At 35.2% G+C, this 26,007-nt stretch overlaps 1 protein-coding gene and 1 long non-coding RNA gene across 2 annotated transcripts; one reads left to right on the forward strand and one right to left on the reverse strand.

Moving 5' to 3' along the window:
• Window positions 1-1,104: 1,104 nt before the first annotated feature.
• LOC121727746 lies at window positions 1,105-10,343 on the forward strand. The gene is made up of 4 exons (XM_042115729.1): window positions 1,105-1,225; window positions 1,787-1,821; window positions 1,907-2,167; window positions 10,125-10,343. The coding sequence occupies exons 1-4, from the start codon at window positions 1,166-1,168 to the stop codon at window positions 10,327-10,329; spliced, it is 561 nt and encodes a 186-aa protein (XP_041971663.1). The 5' UTR covers window positions 1,105-1,165; the 3' UTR covers window positions 10,330-10,343.
• Window positions 8,304-25,423, reverse strand: LOC121727748. The gene is made up of 3 exons (XR_006035717.1): window positions 25,413-25,423; window positions 24,473-24,475; window positions 8,304-8,470 (listed from the first exon to the last, which is right to left on the reverse strand). It is a non-coding gene; the product is annotated as an uncharacterized LOC121727748 (long non-coding RNA).
• Between the last annotated feature and the right edge of the window lie 584 nt (window positions 25,424-26,007).

A 26,007-nucleotide genomic window follows, 5' to 3' on the forward strand; every position in this document is an offset into this window, starting at 1 on the left:
GTATCAAGTTTCATAATTTCTTTGTACACTTAATGAAATGCCACTAGATCAACCGATATGATAAAACAATTCACCGATATGGTAAAATTATCAACCGATATGATAAAGCAATCCACCGATGTGACAAAACTGTGCGTTGGTCATGATTCGAAACACCAATATTAGATTTAAGACACCGATTCGTTTTTTCTTATAATTTCGGTGTAAATTATCATATCGGTGGTTAAAATGACCACCGATTACACCGATATGAGAGCAGGGACGTGAGAAAAAACGCACTTTTTAGGAAATTATAAAAAATGCATTATAGCTAAGATAAATTTGGTTACAGATAATGGAGCTTAATCACTTAATACATTCATTAGAACCAAACAACAATTTTAAAACTATTAATTACATTAAAATACCAATATTATAAAATAATTGTCCGAGAACATTTTAATGGCATACTTATATTGTTGGCACGAATATGCAGTGGTTTGACGAAAATCTGTCTTGACTGCGTGAAACCACACACTAAGGAGTAAATTAAAATTGGGGTGGGGAGACTGTCCGACTCGTCGATGAAAAGTAATGCTAAAATTTCTTTTATCCAGCGATATGAGGAAAATTTTCAGGACAAGTACATTTGTGCCTCTAAGTAACTATAATCGTTAATTATGTAATAAAATATGGTATATAATAATAGATTAACTAATATTCTACGAAATAATATAAGTTATACCCTTAAATTATTCATATTTTCTAGTATGTAAGCGTTTTTGTTTGTAAAAAAAGTAGAGGGATAGCACCGATTTGATAAAAATAGATCTTCAAGTTATTTATTTCTACCTTTGTAATAGTCCTAGGCATATTATATTTTTGTCACAATCCTATAGCTACCCATAGAATAGTAAAACAAATAATTTACAACAATATTCCCTTTTTTTAAAAGTAATTTCAACGAAGACAAAAAAAAAGCGTTTGGGAAATTCACCCGGTTGTTGCTTTCGGACAATGGAAAAAAACTCGCTCTTTTTTGACGTTAACCAAAACAAGGTATTGAATTAATAGCTAATTTCTTACATAAAGTGCAAGTTCACTCTATTAAATTGTTAAGCACTTTATTCAGTGCTGTCAGCTGTGGAAGTCTGTGTGATAAATATAATTTATAACATTTAACAAAATGAATTTATTACGCGTGTTTTTATTTATCTTTAGTTTTAAATACGCTTGCAGCGACTGGGTATTATCTTTTTTGTATTTATTTTGTATACCGACAAACACACTATGGCCTTCGCCCTTCATTTTTGTTTGAGGTCTGCGATGTGCTGCCTCAATTATTATTCTATCTTATATAATACTAGCTGTCCTGGCAAACGTTGTTTTGCCATATAATTTTTTTTTTGTATGAAAAATAGATGTTGGCCGATTGTCAGACCTACTCAACATGCTCACAAATTTTCATGAGAATCGGTCAAGCCGTTTCGGAGGAGTATGGCAACGAAAACTGTGACACGAGAATTTTATATATTAGATTTATTAATAATTTCTTATACCTACAGGTTGTTAGGGTTAACACCGTTATTCTTAAAACTTGCTTAAAAAAATCCGTCTTCATACCCATACAAATTGCCCGAAATCGGCAATTTGTATGGGTATGACGACGGACATTTTGGGTTCCCAGCACTGTTCTCATAGAAAAAGTAGTTCGTTTTGACGGGCTCATTTGATGGTTTTAAGGATAACGGTGTTAACCCTAACACCCAGTATATTATAAATACTTAACATTTTATTCTCTATTTAGGTTTCAGAGTGGTTTACGCCACTACAGCATCATTAGTGAGTACTTAAATGTTTTCCCATTTTGTTATTTGCTACGCTGTAAGCTAAGGCAGTCTAAAAGTAAAATTAATCATCTTTTTAGCTCAGGCATCGGCCAAGCTAATGATAACAGAGATTTAGATGCTCTTATCACAGATTTGACACCCAATAATATTATACAAAATCAGGCAAAAAATACTCTACTAGTAGAAGAATTAGAAGATAATGAATCGATCTCAGATTTGAATAAAACGCTAGAAAATACGATAAATAAAACAAAAGAGTTTATCGCCATATTAAAAAAGGAAATAAGCAGGGTCTCAAAATTTCAGCTCCGTTTAAAAGATATCATAGCAAATGGCAGGTAAAGAAATAATTAATGACGGAGGTAATAATTAATGACGAATGATGAAGGTAATTTTAATTAAGTAAAGCGCTTATTCCACTTATCCTAGCTAGGAAGTCCTAGCTAGGATCCTAACAAATTTAGTCAAGTGGAATAACATTTAGAAAGCAAGGATCCTAGCTAGGATCCTAATCTAGCTACTACTAAAGCTCTACTAAAGCGAGGAAGCTCTACTAAAGCTCTACTAAAGCTAGGAAGTCCTAGCTAGGATCCTAACAAATTTAGTCAAGTGGAATAACATTTAGAAAGCTAGGATCCTAGCTAGGATCCTAATCTAGCTAGGCTTTAGTACTGTATCTAATGGCCTGTATTCACTTTCATTAGTACAAGTGCAAGTGACTAGTAATTGAGGCAGTGGAGTGTAGGTATGTAGTGCAAGTAGTGTCCAATTCTTATTTAGTGATAATTTAGTGGCTCTATTTAGTAAATTCAGTAGTAGCTGTCAACCAGCGATTGTTTTTTTTGTCAACGATGCGAGTACGGCCGAACTTCGAGAAGCGAGCTTGCAATTGCAAGAAGTACTCAAAGAAGTATTAAATGCGGTGCTGTCTGAAACGGAAACTCTTTTGGAAGCTTTTGTACTTTTAATATAATATAATAGTAATATCATATCTATGGACGCTTCACTCCACGTCAGTCTGGCCCCGTGCTAAGTACCTGAAGGACTTTTGTTACGGGTACCAGACAACGGAAATATAATATTTAATACTTTTATACTAAACTAGATGACGGCCGCAACTCCGTTGCGCCAAAAATCGTTTATCGCGCGAGAACCGTACATTTTCCCGGGATAAAAAGTATCCAATGTCCTTTCCCGGGGCTCAAAGTATATCCATACTAAAGAGCAAAATTGGTTTAACAGTTTGGGCGTGAAGTGGTAATAGACAGACATACAGATAGACAGAATATACATAGACAGACACACTTTCGCATTTATAATATTAGTATGGATAGGTATACAATATAAATATTATATTGTTTAAGATTTTTATTATACTATATTATACACTTAATATAATATTTTCATACACATCCAGTCTACAGACCAGGGTACATTGAAAACTTTTTGTTCCATCGGCGGGATTCGAACCCGCGGCTTCAGCTACCACATCTTTGTATTAGCTTCATGCACTCAACTAATTGAGCCACAGAGGTCGTCTCTTTATTTTGATAAATTAAAAACTTTCTTTAAATTGATAGAAAAATAAATTAGTTAAGTATAGTGATAATTATAATTAATTAGCCCCCACTATTTCCATTGTCCCCAGAATGAATTCAAAATTGATCACAAAATTTAAAAATGGTCCATCTTATTTACTGGACCAAGAGCCTGTGACGGCCAGGCCTTCCTCAGTTTCGGAAAGCTGTATTTCAACATTTTGAAAACATTTGCTTTAAATTTATTCAGAAACTAGGGGTCCCGGTGAACTTCGTGTCACTTTAAAACCTTCCCTGAACTTCTACGAAAATTTTAAGACTAAAATCAGCCCAATCCGTTCAGTCGTTTTCGAGTTTTAGCGCGACTAACACATTTGAAAATCCATTTATATATATATAGATAAAACAATGTTTATCTATTTATTATTATTTTTTGTTTATCTGAAGGTCTACCTGATCTTTGAGAAAAAATAAAGCTCAATTTCATAGCTGGCAGGCACGCTGCGAGTGAAGGGAGGAAGGGCGCGCGTACTCGTGCGACGTGGGTACTCGCACTTGCACTCGCAAAAAATAGAACACGCTTTTAATCACGTTACTACGCAGCCGACTAATCACTTGCACTGATCAGTCGCTGTCCACACTTACTTTCTCATAATCACTAATGACCCGCACTAGTTACCTGCACTTAATCACTAATAAAATAAAATAAAAATAAAAATGTTTTATTTCTGAGTAAATTTGAATCAATTTTTTTCAGAATGTCTACCTGATGCCTACCACCTATAATCAAAGTGAATACACTTCTAATCGCGTTACTACGCAGCCGACAGCCGCAGCTGACTTGCACTAGTCAGTCGCTGTCCACACTTACTTTTTCCTAATAACTAATTACCTGCCCTAATAACTTGCACTTACTACTAATGAAAGTGAATACGGGCCTTAATGCTAAGTACCTACCTATTATTATTAATTGTTACTATAGGTACTTAGGTATTTTTATCTTATATCTTTAAACGAGCAATTCTTGTATATATATATATATATATATATATATATATATATATATATATATATATATATATATATATATATACAGGGTGTAACAAAAACAAGTGATAATACTTTAGGGTGTGTACGTGTTCCTTGTAGAGATTTCACTGTGAAAGTAGCAGCGCTGAAAGACCAAAAATTTTTTTCACTTTTGTATGGGCAAGGGCCCGAGCGTCACGAGTTTCCCCATACAAAAGTGAAAAAATTTTTTGGTATTTCAGCGCTGCTACTTTCACAGAGAACTCTTTACAGGGAACACATACACACCCTAAATTATTATCACTTGTTTTTGTTACACCCTGTATATATATATATATATATATATATATATATATATATATATATATATATATATATATATATATATATATATATATACAGGGTGTAACAAAAATAAGTGATAATACTTTAGGGTGTGTACGTGTTCCTTGTAGAGAGTTCACTGTGAAAGTAGCAGCGCTGAAAGACGAATTTTTTTTTTCACTTTTGTATGGGCGAGGGCCCGAGCGTCACGAGTTTCCCCGTACAAAAGTGAAAAAAAATTTTGGTCTTTCAGCGCTGCTACTTTCACAGTGAACTTTCTACAAGGAACACGTACACACCCTAAAGTATTATCACTTATTTTTATTACACACTGTATATATATATATATATATATATAATTGGAATCTCGGAATCGGCTCCAACGATTTTTATGAAATTTAGTATATAGGGGGTTTCGGGGGCGATAAATCGATCTAGCTAGGAATCATTTCTAGAAAATGTCTTTTGCATCGGATACCGAGCAAAGCTCGGTCAAACAGCTAGTTAATACTTTATAAGTGGTAAATGTTTGTAATAACTAATAACATTGGCGTAGGTAACTATATAATAAAGAAAACTTTACATTAGCGGCTTGCCAGCAGTTGCATACAGCCAGGGTGGCTGTATGCAATTTTTAAAAACCACTCTTATTCAGCGTTTCAATAAGTTTCATATTCTAAATACCAAATCAGCTTCTCTATGTAAATTCTCTTAGATTTTCAAGATTTTGAACAGGGACTGGTGTAAACTTTGTGACTTTGATGAGGGTCTGATATTGTAAATAGAATACCTACTACAGCTGTGTCACACGTGCACATGTTTTATATTCTTAGTTTATATTTCGTTGTTTTTGTGTGTTGTTTTTATGTGTTTTAAGTTTTAACCCCCGACGAAAAATGACGGTTGTTTTAAGTTTGACGTGTCTTAAGTGTTTGGTTGCTAGCTCAGTGCTGGAGCCGGTAAAGTTTGGGTAGGTATGGGCATGAAACTTGAAAGGTTAATAATTAGCAACTTCTAGTGGTTTAGTCAGTTCAATGTTTTGTATTGCAATTTCACACTTATTAAAATTTATTTAATTTAATAATTATTAAGTACTAGCGACCCGCCCCGGCTTCGCACGGGTATAAAATATATAGCCTATGTCACTCACTGAATAAATTATTAAAATCGATTCAGTAGTTTTTAATCTATACTAATAAATCTATATATATAAAACTCAAAGGTGACTGACTGATTGACATAGTGATCTATCAACGCACAGCCCAAACCACTGGACGGATCGGGCTGAAATTTGGCATGCAGGTAGATGTTATAACGTAGGCATTCGCTAAGAAAGGATTTTGATAAATTCCAATCCCAAGGGGTTCAAATAGGGGATGAAAGTTTGTATATAATATTACTTCTTAACGCGAGCGAAGCCGCGGGCAAAAGCTCGTAATAATATAAAGAGGTAAACTTTGTTTGTTTGTTTACTCATAGATCTACTACTACTACTCGACTAAGAGCTGACGACCAAATCAGTCATGTAGCTTCAGCTGTGTTAAAACTCCGTTCGCTACTTCCCTGAACAACCCTTACTGATAATCTGCGTGCTGGCAGGCCGTGGGCGGTGGGTGTGGGAGTAGTGTGGTGGGGAAAAAAAGAAAAAAAAATGTAGGTTCAGCTGAATCAAAACTCCGTTAGCTACTTCCCTGAACAACCCTCTCTGATAATCTGCGTGCTGGCAGGCCGTGGGCGGTGGGTGTGGGAGTGGTGGGGTGGGTTAAAATGAAAAAAAAAACATATTATGTTCAGCAATTTTGATTTTTTTCGTCTGTCCGTCGGTCCGTCTGTCTGTCTGTATGACTCCAGGCTATATTTCAAGGACCGCTATGGATAGACATCTGAAATTTTCACAGATTATGTGTGTCTATTGCCGCTATAACAACAAATACTAAAAAACAAAATAAAATTAATATCTAAGGGGGGCTCCCATATAATAAACGTGATTTTTTGGCCTTTTTTTGCTCGTAATCAATAATGGTAACAGCTAGGTACTTAAAATTTTTACAAAATTCTTTATTATATTTGTATTTTAATAATTAATAACAAAATTAAAATAAAGTGAATATTTAAGGGGGGGCTCCCATCCAAATAACACAATTTTTTGTCTACTTTCGGTCTATACCAGTACGGAACCCTTCCTGCCTGGGTCCGTCTCGCACTTGGCCGATTATTCATTATTATCCATGTGAAAAAAATTTAATTTACATTTATCATCGCAAACACTACTAAGTCGCTGAAACTACTTTTTTTTTTTCAATTTTTTCCCAACCCTACTACACCCACACCCACCGCCCACGGCCTGCCAGCACGCAGATTATCAGGAAGGGTTGTTCAGGGAAGTAGCTAACGGAGTTTTAATTCAGCCGAACCTACATTTTTTTTTATTTTTTCCCCACCCCACTACTCCCACACCCACGGCCTGCCAGCACGCATGACTGATTTGGTCGTCAGCTCTCCGTCGATACTACTGATAGATACATTACTATTTACTACTCAATAGACAATAGCCAATACTCATAGATCTAAACTCCCGCGAGCGCACCGCCTTGGTAGCGCCCACTTCGAAACGGGCGTAAATCGCAATATTTTAATTTCGCCATAACTTCTAAACCAAACGTCCAATTTTAATCATTCAAAGACCAAATATTGTCTGCATAAACTGTACTTTGAGATGAAATAATTTATTTTGATAAGGATTATTATCATGAGTAAAATAAATGCATTTAAATGTAGTAAAAAAAAAACAAGATTTTTAAATAAAAATATGGTTGTTGTGCCTCACTTGACATAGATAGGTATAGTATGTCGCGGACATTTTTGTAGATATTTATAAGATCTATACTTACTTAGAACATTGTATGGTTCTAACTTTTATAGATTAGGCAGCGTACGCAAAATAAGTATATTTTCTGGTTGTTTCCGAAAAACTGAAATATCTTACGGAACCCTATATTTTCCAAAATGAAAAGTAGCCTATGTTACTCGTAAATAATGTAGCTTTCGAATGGTGAAAGAATTTTTAAAATCGGTCCAGTAGTTCGCCGCCCTAGTGCTTGAATGGCCAATCGACCAGTGAGCAAATTTTACAGGAGACGTTTTTTTTAAATTACTTATGGATATTATGAGAAGTTTATTAAACTTTTGCTGAGTTAGAAAAATGTACCTAGTATTTCTTTACATGTATAGAAATAGTAATTGAAAATAATAACTATAGCACTCATTATATTTCATTTAAATATTAGAGATTGGCCAAAATTCTTCCGACATAATTATGTATATGGAGATTGAGCACAACGACATGGAGATAGTTCCCTAAAATAACGTGCCAGTTTAGTGCTTGTTTGTCCAAAATACCACCATATTCGCTATACAGTATGTTTAATTTTTTTTTATAAAATTATTAAAAAATGTATATGGCCGTGTATGTATATTATGTGTGTATGTATATTATGTTGTTTGTTTGTCCGCAATTATCTCTCGTTTGGCTGAACCGATTCTGCATCAGATTCTGCTTCGATTCAGCGCTAGTTTAAATTGGCCCTAAATGTGACAAATATTGTACTGAAAACCGCATCAGAGTCGGTTCAGCTAAACGAGCGATAATTGCGGACAAACATACATCATACACACATACACACATACATAGAGGTCAACCTGAGAACCTACTTTTTTATGTCGGCTTAAAATAGTAAGAACGGATCATGGCTTAGCTGATATCACAAGGTAATAATTTATTTATTAAGTACTTACTAATAATCACCCTGTATTTACCCTCAAGTACTTCGAATAGTAAAACAAAATTGAAACAAACGAATATATCAAGAAAATGGCAACGTACCTATCCAAATCAACTTCGCTCAATTTAAAATCCATTTTTTTCGTTGTTACAGACATTTTGAAGCATATTAAGTATTATTTTTTTAAAATTTGTCGTAGTAAGCAAATAATAAGTTATAAGCAAACAAAATGGCGTCGCGTGACGTGCGCGTGACCTTCGAAATGCTTGACCGTGATTGGTCGGTCGATGGATATTGGACAAACAAGACCGGAGATGGATATTTGGATGAGTTCATTTGAGCAAAATATGGAGTTAGACTACTCAAGCACTTAAAACAGTTTTAATATGGGAGATTGGATATGTTATTTTTGCTAAAAAAGCATGCAAGCAAAATAAAAAATATTTATATTGTAAAGTGCGTAATCAGGGTTACTATTAGTTTTAAATAAAAAGTTTATTTTGGTAAGATTGGTCGATTGGCCATTCAAGCACTAGGGCGGCGAGTTCTTGAGCCTATTCATTACAATTAAACAAACAAACAAACAAAGTTTACCTCTTTATAATATAAGTATAGATATTTTTACATGCTTGAGTGTGACGGTTAAAACACCGCGGCACTGGGTCATTGAGACCCCAGAAGAACATCGAAGAGCTTAACCTCTTGAGATTTCAAAACTCCAAACAATTTTTCAATGAGAAAACACTTTTTTCCAAGTGCAGATCATTGCGGCTCCGTGTCGCACAATACCGAAGTTCGCAAATGCTTAATTGGATCCTGAATTAATTTCTTTGAGAGTTATTTGATTGAGCGAAGCTTTGAGTGTGATTTGACCCTTTGGGTCTATCGTGTCAGATAGGCATATTATTGCTATATCGTAAGCATAAAGTTAATATACCTAGCGGAATAGAGAAACACAGAAAACCGGCGTGAAACAGCGCTTGCGCTGTGTTTCGCCGAGTGAGTGAGTTTACCGGAGGCCCAATCCCCTACCCTATTCCCTTCCCTACCCTCCCCTATTCGCTTCCCTTCCCATCCCTACCCTCCCCTATTTTATTCCCTCTTAAAAGGCCGGCAACGCACCTGCAGCTCTTCTGATGCTGCGAGTGTCCATGGGCGACGGAATTTGCTTTCCATCAGGTGACCCGTTTGCTCGTTTATCCCCTTATTTCATTAAAAAAAAAAAAAAGAAACAAAGGCCTGAGCAAGAGAGGTCACTATCAGTAACACCGCGTGGTAAAAGGAGACGTGTGGTACTTACATGACAGCAACACTCTTTTTTTGACGTCCAGTCAACACGTGCCGCACGTTGACAATTTAAATTTAATCTCATAGAAATCATGTTCAATCATGCTTGTGTAAGTGTATACATATACACATATTTTTACACACAGATGAAACCAATTTCGGTTTCGTCTGACAGCTCGAGATTGTTGCTCTATTCTGCTAGGTATATTATCTTTATGATAGCAGTTTGACACGATGGACCCTGAGGTGCTATATAGCAGCACCTGGACGTGGCAAATAGAATTTCTAACACCCTCATTGTAAAACCCACATAATGTGCTATTAATTTTTTACAGTTTAGGTGTGACAGTCGCTACCGTGTGGACGATGGATCAGCCGGCGCGCAGCTACCTGGTGTCGAGGTCAGCTTGGAGCGTGTGCAGCGGGGACATCTCATTCCCCGCAGACTATCCACCTACCAACTGGAAATCTGTACCGAAGTGCGACTATGACGAAGTGAGCAAAATCGGCAGGATGATGTTGTACGTACAGCGGGCCTAAAATGGTCGCATTGAAGAATCATGATATGAATCATAATATTAATATGAATCATTTTTCTAAAATCTCAAAATGCAACTCTGCTTGCAATTAATTTCTGTATTTTTGTATTGATTTGACATTTGTCAGTTTGACAGTTTTGACAATTCATTTATGTATCTACTGAATTGATTGAGAGGAATTGCTAAATGTGACCATTTTAGCCCCGCAGCAATGCAACAGCAAACAGCGAAGACTGCAGCAAAGTTTTAAAAGCAGATATTGTACAATTTTCGCATGCTGGATTGCTGTTGCAAGATACGTTATCGCCGTTATCGTTCTGCTTTTCATTTTTCCATAAGATGTAAATCTTATTCTCCCAATAAACTCGCTTAAAAAAATAAGGCAGCCATCTAGTTATCCTTCAATTTGTGTGTATAACCTTAAATTCGATTTTGAACCTATAGTCCGGTTAAGGAATGACTCAAAGGAGGGTATAGAGTGCGTGAGCAGAAACCTAAACGATTTCTGCAGGAAGTTATTCAGGGTGATTAGGGACAAAACATAGTAAAAGAACAAAGACTTCTATTTAATTAAATAGAAGTCTTTGTAAAAGAATTAGAAAGGAATACCTATACATAATATTTAAAATAAAGCTTTTTTTAAATTTTCACTATTCCAATTTCCAGCTGGCCGATTCTTTATCGTACATTTTGTGAGTTAATCACTGAGTTAATACAGAATCAGCCAGCTGAGCTTGTAGTTCGAAAACGGATGAGAATTTGGAAAAACTGTATAGAATCAAAATTATAGAGAAATTAATAAGCTTTAATATTTTTTCATCATATAACATTTTTTGCTACAACGCATCGTTTTTAGTACGGTTCCCGCGCAGTCAACAAAAATGAATTTGGCTTATGATATCGATATTGAGTACATGTAGTTATTACGTAAGGTTTTGGAGAAGGACATAGGATAATATTTTAATTTTTTTATCATGGAAAATGTTTTCACGCAATAAACTTTATTAATTTGCGTTTAAGCTGCTGAACCAATTTTGATTAAATTTAGTTAATGTAGAAATAATTAGTTTATCACGTGCAGAGTTGGGCAAAAAGTAATAAGTAATTTTAATCAGATTACAAATTAATCAGATTGATGAAATAATTGTGCATCTGAAATTACGTGTAAGTTGATTAATAATAATATGTATAAAATGTATTCTAATTTTAGTTTGCAATTAGATTAATAATTTAATTAGACTAACGAGTATTTCAATAATTATGCCCAATGTCCAATGCTGGTTATTATAATAAATAAAAAAACTCCCACACCGGTTTCTGTGGCGGTGGCCGGTTTCAATAAAACCAGGCCAGTTACGCAGGAGTCATTTTTATAGTGCCCAAGTGTGTGCGCAATACACAAGAGCACTCTGGTTTCAATGAAACCAGGCCAGTTACGCAGGAGTAATTTTTATAGTGCCCGAATGTGTGCGCAATACACAAGAGCACTCTGGTTTCAATGAAAACAGGCCAGTTAAGAAGGAGTAATTTTAAAGTGCCCAAGTGTGTGCGCAATACACAAGAGCACTCTGGTTTCAATGAAACCAGGCCAGTTACGCAGGAGTAATTTTATAGTGCCCAAATGTGTGCGCAATACATAAGAGCACTCTGCGGGAAGCGCGGAAGGAGAAGCGGGAACTCTCTGTCCTTTTCCGATACATAATAACGCGGTAACCGTACATTTTTCAAGACAATAAGGGAGCATACCCATACTACGTGACCTACTTTTTAAGATTTTTTGACGCCCCTACCCTCCCCCTCGTGACCACGCGTAGTATATGCCAAGACTCCCTTCAATTGTTCACGTGGTATTGACAATAATAATTTTTTATCATTTTGTAAGTAGAAATAGTATCTAGCAAAATAATTTGACTCATGTTTGTGTTTATTAGTTTATTATGAGGAAACACTAGGGCCGTTTTTCCATACAAACGTTGCCCCCCTATTTCCTCCCTGGATAATGCCGGTAGAGTTATAATTTTTTTCTTGAATATCTAATATCTATGGCCACAATTAGCATGTCCCTATGTTTACAGTCTTTTTATAATTTAATTATAAAAAAAGATATGAACCTTCAAAAACCAAAAAAATGGCCAGATTTTCCGCTGTGTTCAAACATCCAGAAAACAAATTTAGCCAAATTTGTTTTTTTTGAAATTTGATTTTATTAGAAAAAAACTAAAACATAGGAACACAGCTCAAGCCTTGCTTTAATTTTTAATGAATAAGTACTTAAATTGGTTAAGTTTTGGAGAAGAAATCAGGGACAACGAATCGTTGATTTTCAATTCAAGCTGTAGTTGTCTCTATCGCGCTCTGCGGCGGGAGGCTTGAGGTTTAGGGAGACAGCAATAGATTTTACGAATACTTGTTTTTCATTTCTCTAGCCCTTGGTGTATCCTCTTAAGTTATTTATTACAAAAGACTCTTTGCATGTATATAATAATTACTAGCTGTTTGACTAAGCTTTGCTCGGTATCCGATGAAAATGACATTTTCTAGAAATGATTCCTAGCTAGATCGATTTATCGCCCCCGAAACCCCCTATATACTAAACTAGCTGTTGCCCGCGACTTCGTCCGCGTGGACTTCAGTTTATAGTACTTTATAGCGCGCGATGTCAACAAAATTGGTGTCAAAAGCTTTTATAAAAAAACCCTGGTACCCCTTAAATCAATACAGCTGTGCAGTGTGCACACAATAAGTATTTCATTTTTTTATATTAAACTTTATATTTTATGCCAAATTTTAAAGCTTATTTAGCCCTCCGATTACACAACTTTACCCATAAACTATTTATCATTGATAGATTTAAGGTTACGTCACTGCACAGATAAAGTACTGAGTTATTTAATACCGTAGAATAGATATAACAATCGAAAAAAATCGAAACTTAAATGTAAGATGATACCACGTCTTATAGGAAGACTTTTGAGCAAGCGTCAGCGCGATGTAGAAGTCGCACGGCGCCATCTATTATGAATTGTTGGAACTAACTTAATTTGAACGAATTTACGCATTTTCACCCCCTTACAACCCTTTTTTCCAGTAAAAAAAGTAGCCTATGTCCTTTCTCAGGCTTTAGACTATCTGTATACAAAATTTCATTACCATCGGTTCGGTAGTTTTGGCGTTTGGCGTGAAAGCGAGACTGACAGACAGACAGACAGACAGAGATACTTTTGGCGTTTGGCGTGAAAGCGAGACTGACAGACAGACAGACAGACAAAGATACTTTCGCATTTATAATATTAGTATAGATTATGTGCACACTGCACAGCTGTTTTTGGGTATTTTGATTAATTAAGGGCCGCGCTACACCGGAATGGCAGCGGCGAGGCGAGCACTTTCAGCGCTGCCATTCCGGTGTAACGCGGCCCTAAGAGGGGTACCACTTACCAGGGTTTTAAAAAGTTTTTAAATTTGACACAAATTTTTTTGACACCGCGCGCTATAAACTAAAGTCCACGCGGACGAAGTCGCGGGCAACAGCTAGTTAGTTAATATTAAAGTGTATAACAATCGAAAGAATCGTAAAACCTACCTCAACATGGTACCACCTCTTATAGAAATACGCATGAGCAAGCAATAGCGCGATCTAGGGGACTCTTGGCGCCATCTGTTTTGAGTTAAAGCACCAGCTCGAGTATTGCGTATTGTTCAACCAGACCAACGCCAACCATGTAGAACCGACTATACTTTATGTAACATAACATCCATACTTACTGCTCGTATTTCTTCTTGTCGAACCATACCGGTAGAGTCAGTTCGGAGTCGTCAGGATTTTTCTCGTCCGATGGCCGATCGTGCGCCTCTTTAGAGAAGAGGCCTTCCAAGAACTCGTCCACTAGAAATAATAGCATAATAAATATTTAATTAAATTCTTAAAACAATGAAGGCCGTTTTTGAGATCGAAGGCTTTAGACAAGTAGGCAAGTAAGTAATTCAGAAATTAGTTACGCTCTATGGTAGGCTCTATGAATAAAAAGAACACGCTTTTTGAAGCTTGGCACTACATTTCAAAATATAAAATATTTGTTATTTATTGTATGCAAATAGCTGTAACTTTAACTATAACTTTAACCCTTAACTGGTATCGGGGGTCAAAAGTTACCCCAGGCGTTCGAATTTTCTATGATATCTTTACTATTTAAACATGTACACTCTTCTCATTCTGTGTAATCTCGTTACGTCGGGTAGTGCGGTGGATGACGAACGTACGTGGCTCTACTGTTGCTAAATATGGAGTTACAAATAGTGCTGGGGTCAAAAATTACCCCCGATACCAGATATATATGTTTTTTTCAACGGTACCTTGTAATGATTTTTAATAATTTTTTCGATACATCGGGAATTTTAAACCAAAATTAGCTTTTATGAAATAAGTACTCGAAATCTAATTCAGAAACCACCCAGAAAACTATTATAACAGTCTGCAACGTGAAACAGTAATTTACGATCGTAAGAAGAGGAAGGAAATCAGCTATTGTAGCAAATTATCATAGGTAGGTACAGTTTCAGATTCTTAAAATTCTGGAAGCAAAAAAGTGTATCGAGTATAACAAGTTTTTATTACTGTAATGTAAAGAAAATTTTGCCAAAATCACAAACAAAATAGTAAAATTTTACGAGCATTTTTTGGTTTCTGGTTTTGCTCTGTCATTTTTTTATTTTTAGTCGATATTAAAAGAAATGAATGTGTTTTATTATTTAGATTATATAAGAAAACTAGATAAAAAAAGAAATAAAAGAAATGTTTATGTTAAAATATATTTAAGGGCTCCTAAATTAACAGTCGTCTAAGTATGATCGAAAACTAAGATCTTTTTTTATATAAGGAAAAAAATATTATTCACTAATGTTAGTGGCCTTAAAAGCTGAAATTTATTTAGGTGAACAGATTTATTTCAGTATACAAAACTAATTACTAATTAATTTGAAACAAAGCTGTTTTTATATATTTATTATGTTTTATTGGAGTGCGGTCACTTTTTACCCCCGATACCAGATACGTTGCCTTTTTTAGCGAAACCAGCTAAGGGTTAACTACAATACAAAATGTCAAATCTTTGGTTAAAGTTAAAAATGGACGCCATCAAAATGCCATATTTAACCATAGAGTTTTACCATTATCATAATAATTTAGTTTTCTAAATTATTATGATAATGTACATCTAAAGCTAAAATCATTTTAATGATAAGAAGAAGCAAAAACGATGGTAAAACGGCCTTGTATCGCTCTATAATTTACTAACCCTGCACTATAATAAAGCAATTATTTGTTAACTACGTACATATGACGTAGGTACACTTTACAGGTATAGGTACTACCTACATAATATTACCAGGCGCAGTCCGAAGGGGGGGTCACAGGTGACATGAGTCATGACCCCCCCCCCCCCCCCAAATCTAAGGTCAAATTGAAAAATCTCAAAATCATGCCAAAAAATAAAAGGAAATTTTTAGCTATCCCCTAACTACTACCTACTGCGTCCGACCGCTTAGTGTAGTGACTAGTGAGTGACACCCCCCCCCCCTCCAAATTTCAGGCTGCGAGTATGAAACAATATTATTATGATGAGAGGCTAAATGGTTCAAAATATGTATCTACCTACTGTAGATGAATCTACCAAATTATTTAAAAAAAGTTGTTTTTGGTTTAAAACTTAAGTGTCACCGCAGACTTACAATTATTTCAAGTTGGGCGAATAGCGTACAAACCACAGAAATAGATCAAGATAGAAGCGCCATGTCGCTCCAATTTGTATGAACACGAGCGTGTCACTTTTTTCATACCTACTGTGACGTCACAAGAGCGAATTTCGAATCGATTCCGCGCGTACGGGTATTCCCATCACTAAAGCGCTCTTGTGACGTCACAGTAGGTATGAAAAAAGTAGAAATGCGCGGGGTTTTTCATCAATTGTCTCTACATTAACAATCAAAGTTTAGTAGAATGTCTTATTAATCAAGTATTATTATTGACTGTTTATGTTATAATCTAAACAGGTTTCAATTTAAGCCTCTAAAATTCTATGAAAGATATATCGTAGCAAAGTTTTTCATTAAAATATAGGTATAATAACTATATTATTTATAATCTACTTACAAACAAGTTTAGGGCCAACGTTCAAGGTCTTTGATATTTGGCCAAGTTCCAAGTTAGCAAATTACTCTTCTAACTTGTTAACTTGTAACGTTAGGTATTTTACAGATGTGCTTACATTTTACAAGCTTACTTAAAAATACCAAGCAATTCTTTTACCACCTGCTAAGTGATTTTGTCACGTTACCAGTTTACCGTCTACACGCGATCCTGCAAACCGCATACAAAATCCTTATTTCGGTGTAACAATGTTGAATAGTCTTTTATGTTTTAGGTGGTTTAAACTAGGGATGCCACGAATAGTGAATTGGCCGAATGCCGAATACCGAATATTCGGCAACGCAGTCGGCCGAAGCGCCGAATATTCGGCACGAAATACTTTGAACATTTCGAGGGCGTGGTAGCTGGATTAAGACAAGTCGCAAGTTGTGACTTGTCTTAATCAATCAACGAGGAAAACAGGTTGCGACTCGCAACCTGTTTTCCTCGTTGCGTTTTCAAACGAGTCATTTGCGTCAAACGAGTTGGATTTTTATTTGAAAACAGTTTGTCTAGATCGGAAAGCCGATCCTTACAAGTGGTGGTTAGCAAACGAAAAACAATATCCAAACCTTTCGAAATTTGCCAAAGTTTATCTCCTGGAAGTAGCGTGTATAGCGAGAGGTAATTTAAGGCTGGTAACATTTACGATGAAAAGAGTATCTGATATTTTGCTACCAAAACATTCTGAAAAGCTCGTTTTTAACCATCACAGTGTTGTAATTTGGAAATAAATACATAATTTTGAGGAATTTAACGTGTTTTTTTAACATGGTTTGGTATTCGGTATTCGGCCAAATAGTACTTATTATTCGGCCGAATACCGAATAGCAAAAAAAGAAGCCGAATAGGCAAAATACGGAATAGTTGCCGAATATTCGTGACATCTCTAGTTTAAACTATTGAGGTACTATAGACTGGAGAGAGCCTTAGCCCTTATATCGATGTATAAGCGTCAAAAGCGTGTAATGTTATGTCCTACTTACAAGGACATAATAAAGGCGTCGGTCTGCATATTTCATGTAATAAAAGTGTAATAAAGGTTTTTAGTGAACATTTAATGCTAGATATTGTTGAGTTTTGTGGTTCCGCTAAATAATAAACCATAAGAATGGCCAAAGAATGCCTCAAACACGTGGATTTAACATTAAATACGTAAGTTTTGAACAACGTTTTTTGGGCTTTTCAATCGGTATTTTTGTAAGCTAAAAAGATAATTTATAAGTTTACTAGATGTCCCGCGCGGCTTCGCCCGCGTTAATTAGGAATTTTACGGAAACCGTACAATATTTTCCCATAAAAAATAGCTTAGCTTACTCCCTTCACTTGGTCTACTCTATATCTGTGCCAAATATTGCCATAAAAATTGCTCCAGTAGTTCGTAATTTCTAATATTTCCCCGTTTTTCCCAAATTTCTTGAGTTTCTTCGGTCGTATTAGTCTTAGCGTGATAATATTATATAGCCTTACTCGATAAATGAGCTATCTAACACTGAAATAAGTTTTTAAATCAGACCTGTAGTTCCTGCGATTAACGCGTTCAAGCAAACATACTTACTCTTCAGGTTTATAATATTAGGTAGGTACTTATAGATTTTTTTAAATTATCGCTTGACAAATTACTCGAGCCTCGATCTTAAAGACTATGAAAAGTACCAATAACAGGGTCATTATAGGCTCATAAGTCATAAGTTCATAACCATGGGACGATGCATGGTATAATAAGGTAGTGATGATGATGATGAATGTAATTTGTATAGTAGCATATGCTTTCCGTTCTTAAAACAACGCCAAACTCCCAAACTTGTATCTATAAAGAATCAGGAGTTCTTTCAGCGCCTTCCGAACCACGGTATACCAGGTATACCTCGGTGCAAAATATTTCTTGTTGGTAGCATATGCTTAGAATACTTCTCACGAAACCGAAATCACCACATGTTTCCCTATAAATTTTGATGAGTTCCCTCGATTACTCATGGATCCCATCATCAGATCACCACTTTTGTGAAGATGGGACCAAATTGGAGTGAAACCTAATATAACAAAACAAACATTTTGAAAATCGGTTCACAAACGGCGGAGTAGTGGTCGAACATAAAAAAATATATATCCACAGCCGAATATCCTCCTCGTTTTTTGGAAGTCGGTTAAAAATAAGCACAAAATGAACAGGCGATGACGGGCTAAGACTACATCTATACTATAATACTTTATCTATGGTTTAAACGGTGATTCTCTCATTTCATGAATGTTACATTATGATTTATGAACATTGATGATAGTTATAGAATATAGATAGTACTTTTAATAAAGGATGCATGTAACAAAACAAAGTGATAATACTTTAGAGTGTGTATGTTTTTATATTGTGTATGTGTTTATACTGTGAAAGTAGCAGCGCTGAAAGAGCAAAATTTTTGTAATTTGTATGGGCAAGCGCCATTTTATTTTATATTATTGACCCTACACAGGGTGCTCAAATTATATTATCACCTTAAAGTGTTATTACTTATGTATTTTGTTTTGTTTCTCTATAATATTTTGTCGTAGTTCTTTGCCTTAAACTGGCAGCACCAGTAACCCTGGAGGATCTTCGCCCCAACCCTGTCAGGCGGATTCCGGTATTACATAAGGTAAAACCGTGATCGTCATTTTTAACTGACTTCCAAAAAGGAGGTTATATTATGTTCGGCTGTGGATTTTTTAGGGTTCCGTAGCCAAATAGCAAAAAACGGAACCCTTATAGATTCGTCATGTCTGTCTGTCTGTCTGTTTGTCTGTCCGTCCGTATGTCACAGCCATTTTTCTCCGAAACAATAAGAGCTAGGTATACTGTTGAAACTTGGAAAGTATATGTAATCTGTGAACCGCATTAAGATTTTGATACAAAAATGGAAGAAATATAAAAATTGTCAACAATTATACCAGCTCCCCAGACTTATTAAGTTTGGTACACTTTAAAGTTCCTCGATCTTTTTCCTCACGTTCTAAAGACACTTTTCACATTCCTTTTTGTCATAGAAATTATGCAAAGAACGCCTGACGTTCTTGTATACATTATAATAAAAATCTATGCAAAGTAGACATCTTCTCCTCAAAGTTGCGCGATTACAAGAAACAAGTACGCGAATTATCTGAATTTTAATATCATTATATTTTGTATTAGTACTAACTTAAGTCCACATTATTGTTGTGTATTATAGTTACCCCTTAGTCTAGTTTTGTGATCGCGACTGTTACTTAACAAACGCATCCTTTAAATCTTTCATAGTTTAGCAATTAATGGTAATTTAGGTTTATTTGTAATCATATTTGTAATAATTTTTGTAAAAAAAAACTGTTTTTGCCTTAATAAAATAAATAAAAATAAATAAATAAATAATAAAAAAAATTTAGGAGTCCCCATAGGTACAACTGAAACAAAAAAAAAATTTTTTCATCTAACCTGTGCGTGTAGCGTATCTATGAGTAGGTCTTCAAAAATCATATTGATGTTTCTAACATCACTTTTTTCTAACCTGGATAGTTTGCGAGAGAGACTCTTCCAAAGTGGTAAAATGTGTGTCACCCCCCCTCCAACTTCTAAAGTAGGGACATGATAAATGTAAAAAAATATACTATGTACATTACTATAAAAACTACCAACCGCTTGTGACTTGAGTTTAATGTATGGGTTCCCTTAATTTTTTATTTTATTTTAATATCATTATACGTGGGAGAGCCATGCTTCGGCACGAATGGGTCGGCTCGACCGGAGAAATACCACGTTCTTACAGAAAACCGGCGTGAAACAGCGCTAGCGCTGTGTTTCGCCGAGTGAGTGAGTTTACCGGAGGCCCAATCCCCTACCCTATTCCCTTCCCTACCCTCCCCAATTCCCTTCCCATCCCTACCCTCCCCTATTACCCTTTTCCCTCTTAAAAGGCCGGCAACGCACCTGCAGCTCTTCTGATGCTGCGAGTGTCCATGGGCGACGGAAGTTGCTTTCCATCAGGTAACCCGTTTGCTCGTTTGGCCTCTTATTTCATAAAAAAAAAAAAAAACATATAATTAAGGCCTTGGTGAAAATTCCAAGTGCCTACCTGTTGCCGTTATTGATAAAGAGCAAAAAAAGCCAAAAAATCACGTTTAATGTATGGGGCCCGCGCGGCGCAATTGTGATATGACGTCACACCATATCCGGGCGCCCGCGTCGTACAGTTGCAACTTGTTTTGCTTATAAATCGGAAACTAATTAACGTATCCAAGTAATTCTTTCACTAGTATTTATTATTTTTGACAGAGAATATGGACTGCTAATAATCAAAATTAGGTAACATTCTTCATTGTGATTAATGGTATTTATCTATTGTTATTAATTATTATCTCTGATATAACATTCCACGTTATTATCGAATGTCGAAATCATAATCGACTGCGTACCATTTTTAGGGTTCCCTAAGGGTCCCACTCCCGCCCTAATTACTAAGACTAAGATAACCGTCTGTCTCCACTCTCCAAGCTGTATCTCAAGAACCGCTATAGCTAGATTTCTGATATTTTCACAGATTGTGTATTTCTGTTGCCACTTGCCGCTATAACAACAAACCCTAAAAACAAAATAAAATTAATATTTAAGGGGCTCTCCACAAACGCGATTTTTTAGTATTTTTGCTCGTAATCAACATTGATGGCAACAGGCAGGCACTTAAAATACTCACAAAAATTTTTGTTCTTTCATAATTTATTTATGGGGAGTTATAGTGCTCCCAACAGTAGTTAGTGCGCGAGTCCGACCAGCACTATTTATTTTTATTTTAAAGGTACCTTTTTCGTTTAGAAAATCGGATTAACTGCATATTTATAGTGCAATCATAATAATCCTCGTAGCTTTACAATTACAAAACAAAATAAGAATCGTAGATATGATAGAGAAAGTAATTTTTTTATTTTTAAGTACAGAATATATTTTTTTTACTTTCCCAACCTTAGGTAAGTATATTTATTATTATGATGGAATATATTTTGATCATAAGAACCACAAGAGACTGTTTAAAAAAACTAAAATGCAGTTACTTCAAAAATTAAATGAATAAATTAAAATGAATTAAAATCTTCTATGTAAATTATTGTAAGTTGTAACCATTAAACATAGACTACAAAGTGAATTTTGTTTTTATCTTACTAACTATTATGTGTGTACCGATCTACGTGTGGCTGTGTAAATAGTAAATCAACGACAAAATCTCTACCTTTGGAACACTGTATACAGCATCGTTGGAGAGAGCTCATAAATTAATATAAATAACACATCTACTTACCAGTCAAATCCATATTTGGCTCTATAACTTAACTTTAGTCAAATATCCAACTATTGGGAACTCTACGCTGACATGATTTTTCCGTTGCGCACGCAAATTACACGTTACAATAATAACTGTTTTTAAAATAATGTTGACGCGGCGCACGACTGTTCCAACGGCTGGGTATTACGGAACTGGGACGAGCCGCGAGCCCGCGAGCGGTACTCGGTACTCGGTAGGCGGTTAGCGATACCCCTCACTCGGCTCTCGCTACTGCGAACACTCATAACAGCTTCGCGGTCAAGTTCATCCTAGCCGGAGCCGGCTGACGATTAATATTTATTACTTATCAGTTATCACTTAAGAGAGTTTGCTGAGAGAGTGCCTAGAGGCTAGAACCTTTTTATGTCGGAAAATTGAACAGCTCGGTAGGATTGTTGGACGAATAAGTAAAGTTGGAGGTATCATTCACTACGCCACGCTTATAAAACCATCGAAAGCTATTACGATTGTTACGACTTTGGTTCTATTCAAAAGCTACGTGGAATTCTAAATCAATAATACTTAGTAACAAATCAATAATTTCCTGCGATCGATCGTCATCAAACCGTAAGTCACGCTGTACATGAACTCTACATATTTTATTGTTTCGGTACATTTTTGATCTATAATAATTTGTTTCGGAGGTTACTATTACATTTTTATTTAATACTTATATTATTCAATTTATCGATAATTTATATTAATGTAGAATGTAGATGCTGAGTAGAAAATTTATCGAGTCACTTTAACTTTGACGCTATCTATTAAGATTTCTTGTTTTTGACCGTTCCTCAATATGAGAATAAAGATATTTTGAAATTTTTGTAATAAAAAAAACTGAAATAAAAACTGAGTGGGTGGGGGGGCTGAAGGTGCTGATTATTGATATATTATGTAGAGCAAAAAAGGCCAAAAAAATCACGTTGGCTGTATGCCCTTAAATATTTATTTTATTTCGTTTTTAGTATTTGGGCGATTCCATTATCGCGGGTGCAACAGTTTGACACGCTTAAAGATTCCTACAGGCAAAATGAAGCATATTTATTAATAAAATATCCCCTGAAGGGATACATTTTAACTAGTTTAACAATGATTTATAAATGAAAACCTTCATCAAATGTATGAAGAGCCACAAAACAGGTCTGAAGTGTCATCGCGGGTGCAAAAAATTTGACCCTCCATTAAGAACTGTGATGAGCTCATGTGTAAATACTGGTTATTGCGAAACTTTTACAAAATAACTTGCCTATATTTCAAAATAGCATAAAACAAAGAAACTATGTAACTAGATAAAAGTAATTATAGTAATAAGTACTAGACATTATTAACCATTTCTACGATCGCGGGTGCAACATCAAAATTCTCAAATCTCTTAAAGGTGAATTAAATGGTAATTCTCTAACAAATTTTAAAATTTTCGATATCGCATATATATAATTATACTAATAAGTTTATAATAAAACTGCACCAAATTGTAGGTTTTTTTAATTTTTCAGTTGTTTATTGGCCTGACAAAATTAATCGTCTAAATCACTAAAAACGATTGAATAGTGTAATTTATACAAAAGATTTCGACAGATGGACAGATGGACAGATGGACAGACGGACAGACATCGAAGTCTCAGTAACAGGGTCCCGTTTTTACCCTTTGGTTACGGAACCCTAAAAACTATTTTATGACGACATTAAAGCTTATTAAATTCTCTATAAATTAGATTCTATACATTTTTTCCAAATTCTCATCCGTTTCCGAACTACGGGTTGGGATAGCCAAAGGGTAAAAACGGGACCCTATTACTGAGACTTCGATGTCTGTCCGTCTGTCCATTTGTCTCCAGGCTGTATCTCAAGAACCGCTATAGCTAGACTACTGAAATTTTCACATATTGTGTATACAGGGTGTAACAAAAACAAGTGATAATACTTTAGGGTGTGTACGTGTTCCTTGTAGAGAGTTCACTGTGAAAGTGGCAGCGCTGAAAGACCAAAATTTTTTTTCACTTTTGTATGGGGAAACTCGTGACGCACGGGCCCTTGCCCATACAAAAGTGAAAAAAAATGTTCGTCTTTCAGAGCTGCTACTTTCACAGTGAACTCTCTACAAGGAACATGTACACACCCTAAAGTATTTGTATATATACGTCATAATATATTTTTTGCTACAACGCATAGTTTTTTAGTTATTGACGAAAAACCAAAAATTGAGACCTTTGTCGCCCTCCCCTCCCTCCGGCTCACCTCCAAGACGTCAGGACTTTTAATATGTTTTGTCCTTAACCACCCTGAATAAGTTCCTGCAGAAATTCCTTAGGTTCCCGCTCACGCATTCTACAATTACTACTTTGTTGACTGAGCTATAGCTATAATACCTTATGTCATAATGTGGTTGGGTGAATTTCAACACATGACCTTTTTTTATCATATCGGTGAACTTTTTTATTTATACATATTTTATATACTTTTCAGGTTTTACGTATTCTTTAGGATACAAAATGTTCCCAAATTTAATATCATTAACGTATAATTTAAGACTAAGGAGAATATTCAGTTTGAATTCTGGTTTCCACCGATATGATAAACCGGCACCGATTTTTATTTCTGCGCACCGATATGATAAGCTTAACCACCGAAATGACATACTAATCCAGCGATGTGATAATATTACCTTTATAATATTATATTTATGTACTTATTTATTTTGATCAAGAACAGGATACTTAAAATAAAATTAAAATATTTTAAAAATGGTTTACAATATTTGAGTAGATTTCAACAACTTGCATTTTTATATAATTTTGGTGGAAATTTTTGTTTCCACCAAAATTAAAGATAAGGTGTTTACGGGAAACTGGTACGACAACCACCACCTAGACGAGTTAGCTTATGACATAATGAGGTGAATGGCGTATTTTTTATGCTTCAAGAATCAATGGTATTTTTTAAAAGTACTTACCTAATGTTTTACACACCCTCTTACCCACCAAAATTGGAATTTGCGAGAAAAATAATCATTAAAAAAAACTACGCGCACTAAAGTTATAGCACATTAACTTAACTGGAAACAAATCAAAACTCTACCGATATTCAAAATAACAACATGATATTATTGCCACACGTAGGATAATTTAAGTACACCAAAATTGCATAAAATCGGGGGTTTTGTGATAAAACGGTTTTCTTTCATTTCTGGCTGGAAACTGGTACGACCCAGCCCACAGCCACCTCCTAAACGAGTTAGCGTGTGGCCGAATGAAGTAAATGGCGTATTTTTTATGCTTAAGAGATCAATGGTAGTTTTTAGAAACAACGTTTCGTAAATCCCACCAAAATTTAAAAATTCTCCGCGACAGATCTAAACTGTGTCATAAAAACTCAACTACAGAAGTAAGAACAATAAAATTGATATATTATGAAGAGTCAACTATATAAAACGACTACATAACAATAAAAATCTAATCCAGTATCAAGTTTCATAATTTCTTTGTACACTTAATGAAATGCCACTAGATCAACCGATATGATAAAACAATTCACCGATATGGTAAAATTATCAACCGATATGATAAAGCAATCCACCGATGTGACAAAACTGTGCGTTGGTCATGATTCGAAACACCAATATTAGATTTAAGACACCGATTCGTTTTTTCTTATAATTTCGGTGTAAATTATCATATCGGTGGTTAAAATGACCACCGATTACACCGATATGAGAGCAGGGACGTGAGAAAAAACGCACTTTTTAGGAAATTATAAAAAATGCATTATAGCTAAGATAAATTTGGTTACAGATAATGGAGCTTAATCACTTAATACATTCATTAGAACCAAACAACAATTTTAAAACTATTAATTACATTAAAATACCAATATTATAAAATAATTGTCCGAGAACATTTTAATGGCATACTTATATTGTTGGCACGAATATGCAGTGGTTTGACGAAAATCTGTCTTGACTGCGTGAAACCACACACTAAGGAGTAAATTAAAATTGGGGTGGGGAGACTGTCCGACTCGTCGATGAAAAGTAATGCTAAAATTTCTTTTATCCAGCGATATGAGGAAAATTTTCAGGACAAGTACATTTGTGCCTCTAAGTAACTATAATCGTTAATTATGTAATAAAATATGGTATATAATAATAGATTAACTAATATTCTACGAAATA

Source organism: Aricia agestis, chromosome 6, assembly GCF_905147365.1.
Source record: "Aricia agestis chromosome 6, ilAriAges1.1, whole genome shotgun sequence".
NCBI classification, from domain to species: domain Eukaryota; kingdom Metazoa; phylum Arthropoda; class Insecta; order Lepidoptera; family Lycaenidae; genus Aricia; species Aricia agestis.